This window comes from Notolepis coatsorum (assembly GCF_963971535.1).
Source record: "Notolepis coatsorum genome assembly, chromosome: 16".
Taxonomy (NCBI): Eukaryota; Metazoa; Chordata; class Actinopteri; order Aulopiformes; family Paralepididae; genus Notolepis; species Notolepis coatsorum.
The window spans coordinates 1,165,515-1,171,647 of NC_140180.1; the positions used below are offsets into that span (position 1 = coordinate 1,165,515).

General features: G+C 45.8%; 1 protein-coding gene across 1 annotated transcript in view; it reads left to right on the forward strand.

The window, feature by feature from the left end:
* The window catches only part of tmem129 (transmembrane protein 129, E3 ubiquitin protein ligase), a 19,906-nt gene extending 14,947 nt beyond the window's left edge, over positions 1–4,959 (forward strand). Inside the window, exons 6-7 of the mRNA XM_084331840.1 lie at positions 2,620–2,692; positions 3,547–4,959. Of these exons, the coding sequence (XP_084187966.1) occupies positions 2,620–2,692; positions 3,547–3,734 (261 nt within the window). The 3' untranslated portion in view covers positions 3,735–4,959. The remainder of the gene's footprint in view (positions 1–2,619; positions 2,693–3,546) is intronic.
* The last annotated feature ends 1,174 nt before the right edge of the window (positions 4,960–6,133 follow it).

The following is a 6,133-nucleotide window of genomic DNA, read 5'->3' on the forward strand; positions in this document are numbered from 1 at the left end:
CTAACAACATTATCACCTACCCAGCGGACAGGTAACTAATGAACTAACTAACCAACTAGCTAGCTAACACACTAACAGCCTCATCAACTACCCAGCAGACAGGTAACTAATGAACTAACTAACCAACTAGCTAGCTAACACACTAACAGCCTCATCAACTACCCAGCAGACGGGTAACTAATGAACTAACCAACTAGCTAGCTAACACACTAACAACATTATCAACTACCCAGCGGACAGGTAACTAATGAACTAACTAACCAACTAGCTAGCTAACACACTAACAGCCTCATCAACTACCCAGCGGACAGGTAACTAATGAACTAACTAACCAACTAGCTAGCTAACACACTAACAGCCTCATCACCTACCCAGCAGACAGATAACTAATGAACTAACTAACCAACTAGCTAGCTAACACACTAACAACATTATCAACTACCCAGCGGACAGGTAACTAATGAACTAACTAACCAACTAGCTAGCTAACACACTAACAGCCTCATCAACTACCCAGCGGACAGGTAACTAATGAACTAACTAACCAACTAGTTAGCTAACAGCCTCATCACCTACCCAGCGGACAGGTAACTAATGAACTAACTAACCAACTAGCTAGCTAACAGCCTCATCACCTACCTACAACATTATCAACTACCCAGCGGACATATAACTAATGAACTAACCAACTAGCTAGCTAACACACTAACAACATTATCAACTACCCAGCGGACATATAACTAATGAACTAACTAACCAACTAGCTAGCTAACGCACTAACAGCCTCATCACCTACCCAGCAGACAGGTAACTAATGAACTAACTAACCAACTAGCTAGCTAACACACTAACAGCCTTATCAACTACCCAGCGGACAGGTAACTAATGAACTAACCAACTAGCTAGCTAACACACTAACAACATTATCACCTACCTAGCGGACAGGTAACTAATGAACTAACTAACCAACTAGCTAGCTAACGCACTAACCGCCTTATCAACTACCTAGCGGACATATAACTAATGAACTAACCAACTAGCTAGCTAACAGCCTCATCACCTACCCAGCGGACAGGTAACTAATGAACTAACTAACCAACTAGCTAGCTAACACACTAACCGCCTTATCACCTACCCAGCGGACAGGTAACTAATGAACTAACTAACCAACTAGCTAGCTAACACACTAACCGCCTTATCACCTACCCAGCGGACAGGTAACTAATGAACTAACTAACCAACTAGCTAGCTAACAGCCTCATCACCTACCCAGCGGACAGGTAACTAATGAACTAACTAACCAACTAGCTAGCTAACACACTAACAGCCTCATCAACTACCCAGCGGACAGGTAACTAATGAACTAACCAACCAACTAGCTAGCTAACACACTAACAGCCTCATCAACTACCCAGCGGACAGGTAACTAATGAACTAACTAACCAACTAGGTAGCTAACACACTAACAACATTATCAACTACCCAGCGGACAGGTAACTAATGAACTAACTAACCAACTAGCTAGCTAACACACTAACAGCCTCATCAACTACCCAGCAGACAGATAACTAATGAACTAACCAACCAACTAGCTAGCTAACACACTAACAGCCTCATCAACTACCCAGCGGACAGGTAACTAATGAACTAACTAACCAACTAGCTAGCTAACAGCCTCATCACCTACCCAGCGGACAGGTAACTAATGAACTAACTAACCAACTAGCTAGCTAACACACTAACAGCCTCATCAACTACCCAGCGGACAGGTAACTAATGAACTAACTAACCAACTAGCTAGCTAACACACTAACAACATTATCAACTACCCAGCGGACAGGTAACTAATGAACTAACTAACCAACTAGCTAGCTAACGCACTAACAGCCTCATCAACTACCCAGCAGACAGATAACTAATGAACTAACTAACCAACTAGCTAGCTAACACACTAACGAAAGGTTATTCTATAACCTAGTTATATGAGTATAGCGAGCGCCCTGCTCTATTGGAACTTGCCCTTTATCCGTTCTAACAATGAAACATTCTCACACACATGTGCACACCACCTAATTGCCTCCGCATGGCCACACCCACATCCGCTCCTATATAAGCGGGGGCGTGGCCACACCATCAGCTCCTTCCCTACTTTCACCACCTTCATCTCATCTCCTCTCTTCCATGTCTTCTCCTCTCCTTCCTCTTCTCTCCTCTCCTCCCTCTTCTCTCCTCTCCTCCCTCTCTTCTCCCCTCCTCTCTTCTCTTCTCTCTCCTTCATCTCCTCTCCTTCCTCTTATCTCCCCTCCTTCATCTCCTCTCCTCCTCTCTTTCATCTCATCTCCTCTCTTCCCTGTCTTCTCCTCTCCTTCCTCTTCTCCTCTTCTCTTCTCTCCTTCCTCTTATCTCCTCTCCTTCCTCCTATCTCTCCTTCCTCTTATCTTCTCTCCTCTCCTTCATCTCATCTCCTCTCTTCCCTGTCTTCTCCTCTCCTCTCATCTCTCTCTTCTCCTCTCCCCTCTTCTCTTCTCTTCTCCTATTCTCTCTTCTCCTCTCTCCTCCTATCCTCTCCTCTCTCCTCCTCTTCTCTATCCTCTCCTCCTCTCCTCTCCTCTCCTCTAGGAGCTAGAGGCCTGTATTGGTTGTATGCAGATCCCAGCAGCCACCAAGTTGATCAGATTCTGTCAGGAAGAAGGTACAGTAGGTTTTAACATGATTCTAGAACCGTTTAATTTAGCTGGTATTTAACTTATGTGAAGTTTGCTTAATGTTCATACCCATTTTCTGTCTCTCTCTCTCTCTCTCTCTCTCTCTCTCTCTCTCTCTCTCTCTCCCTCCCTCTCTCTCTCTCATGCAGTAGTTCTGTAGAATGGATCTGGGCTTAAATGTCTCATGTCTTTATGTTATTATATTGTTCTATTCTTCATCTTTAATGTTGTTATTTATACTTCCTTTGTACATTATCTTCCGTGCATTGCTATTATTAACAACAATGTACTGTAATCCCCAAGATTAATAAACCTCTCCTTTTCTCGTCTTCTCTTTCTTCTCCTCTCTTCTCTCTCCTCTTCTCTCTTCTCTCTCCCTCTCTCTCCTCTCCTCCTCTCTTCTCCTCCTCTTCTCTTCTCCTCTCTCCTCCTCTCTCCCCTCCTCTCTTCTCTCTCCTCTCCCCTCTCCTCCTCTACTCCCCTCTCCTCTCCTCACCTCTCCTCCCCTCCCCTCTCCTCTCCTTTCTGCTACTCTCCTCTTCTCTCTCCTCTCCTCTCTCCTCTTCTCCTCTTCTCTCCTCTCTGCTCTTCTCCTCTCCTCTTCTCTCTCTTCTCCTCTCCTCTCCTCTCCTCCCTCTTCTCCTCTCCTCCCCTCCTCTCTTCTCTTCTCTCTCCCCTCCCCTCTCCTCTCCTCTCCTCTCCTCTTCTCTCTCCTCCTCTCCGCTCTTCTCCTCTCTGCTCTTCTCCTCTCCTCCTCTCTCCTCTCCTCTCCTCTCTCTTCCTCTCCTCTCTCCTCTCTCCTCTCCTCTCCTCTCCTCTCCTCTCTCCTCCTCTCCTCTAGGAGTGGACAGCAGTGAGTCAGACTGCCAGCAGTGTTACTGCAGACCTATGTGGTGTTTGTCTTGTCTGGGTCGGTGGTTCGCCAGCAGACAGGACCAGCAGAGACCAGACACCTGGCTGTCCAGTCAGGTCCCCTGTCCCACCTGCCGCGCCAAGTTCTGCATCCTGGACGTCTGCCTGGTCCACTGACTACTATACACACACACACACACACAGACACACACACACAAACACAGACACACAAACATACACACCAGGGTACAAAATAACTTTTCTAATGGGGGCTTTTTCATCCTTTTTTCAGAATTCTTTGGACAATTGAAACAAGTTATTGTTAAAACCTCTTTAACACTTTACGTGCCAGCAGTGCCGTGCCTAGGTACCCCGTTGCGTGCCAGCGCTCTATTCAATGACCGAGCGATCATATTTGTGAACGCATAAACTATATCTTAAATTATGGCTATGTGTCTAATACGCCCGTCGCTTATCAATGACTTGTTTGCAGTCACCATTGTCGAAACGGATTGTTTTGTAATCGCTTCATTTCCGTTTTATACCATTTTGAAAGTTTCAGAAAAAAATAAAGATTCCACACGAATCGCCCCTTTACTGGAATACACTGGAATACACAAAACACGTTGTCATTTTTCGGGCCTATTTATGAATCGTTTTCAAATAAACGCTAGATTATCGATAGTATATGTGTACCTATGCACGCTATAGAAGCGGGCTGAAAAATCGATTATCTTATTTCCTGATCGCACACACACACACACATACGGGACACGTTGATATATCTGTGAAAACAGCTCTGATTATCCCAAGACTGGTAAAATAGATTCCTTACCTCAGATCAGATGTTCTCCAAAAAGATTATTCCAATTCCTGATTGCCATTCCAAATATCGATCACTGGAATGTCAACGGTTGGCATGAACTAAACGAGGTTTCTCGTCGCTGGCACTGAGAGTGTTAAACATCGGACGGCTCCGGGCCACGTTTCTCCCGATCATCAATCAATACATTGTTTGGAAAGTTAAACTTCCCGCCGTTCGATCGACACCGCTCTCGTCAACTTGCTCTCGACCTATTGCGTGCTTCCAGTCTCGAGTTACAAGACGCGACATCCGACGAGCGTCATTTGACGAGTAGCCATTCGGACGAGTGACGACGTCCGGTTGTGACGGGGGCCTGAACGGACCGGTCACCTCTGATGGCGAAAATGATTGACCACCTTTTGTAGCCAATGAAGTTCTGGCGCCGACCAGGCCACGTGAGCGGATCGGCGCGGCCGAGAAATCCGCTCTTCGCTCTTTAAAGCTTGGTCCGCTCCGCTAATCGCTCATGTTGACCCCGCCCCCAAGTCGCTCTCCGCTCCCTCACCGCTCACCTTGAATCGAGCGCTCCCCGCGCCAGATCGCTCGGCTTTTTTTTTTTTTTTTTTTTTTGGAGCATGGTGTAAATTAGCTCAAACTACAACAGTCTACACCCCCTGGGCCCCTTAACAATTGTTTGTATTGAGCCGCATTGTAATTGTACCCATTCTGCAATGTTAAATAACGTTGTTTATCCATTCACTAGCTCCATTAAGCGATGATAGTTAGCCGAGCCACAATGCTATGGTCGCTGCCATTAACGTTAGCATGTAAGCTAACGACAACAACAATGGCGTCGATACTTTTCTAACATCCTGTGAGTGACAAAGCCTGAACAGGATATCACAGGTTCACCCTTCTCAATTCTCATTGGTTGAAAATGGCCTTCATGTTTGTACATCGCCATCTGTTGCTTTGGCATTGTACTACATGTATATTAACATCAGTGTTAAACCACTGTGTGAGCGACCTGGAGTGGATTGGAGCGGAGGAGAACTCTCGCTCCGGACGTCGCGCCGACCCATTTTAAAACCTACTCCTCGCTCACGTCAAAACCGCCCGCTCCGCTCCCCGCGCCGCTCACGCTCCGATCCGCTCACATGGCCTGGCGCCGACGCTATCCCATGCGAGGGCTGATCGCGACGAGAAAGGGGTAGAAGAAGCCGGGGAAGTCCTTTGTTTTGACTAGAGCCTCGGAATCAATGGCAGCGGGCGGCCATTTTGTATAATCATGCCGAATTAACGCCGGTACACACGTTACAAAAACCTTTGTAAAACACTAATCTTCTGTGGGATTGTTATAAACTTTGGACCTGTACTGTAGATAAGACCTCAGGCTATGGAACCGTTATGTTTTGCAGCTCCTATACCTCTCAGCTGGAACTCAAAAACAGGCATCTGGCAAACAAGTAAACAGAAATGTGAGTAAAACAAAACTTTTACTTCAGTGTGTTCAAACCTCTGTTACGCTATTTCATTAGCACTCAGAGTGATTCTTCTTTTTTTGTGGAAGAAAGGAACAAAACAAGACAGTTCATCAGCTGATTCATACATATTGGCACAACAAAAGATGAATGAATGAAAACTTTATTTAACAGATTGCAGAATGGGTAGAATACAGTACGGCTCAATAGTCATACACACAATTGTTAAGGGGATGCAGACCAGAGAAAGACTTTCGTCTTGTTTACATCAGGGTCCCCCATTTTCAATT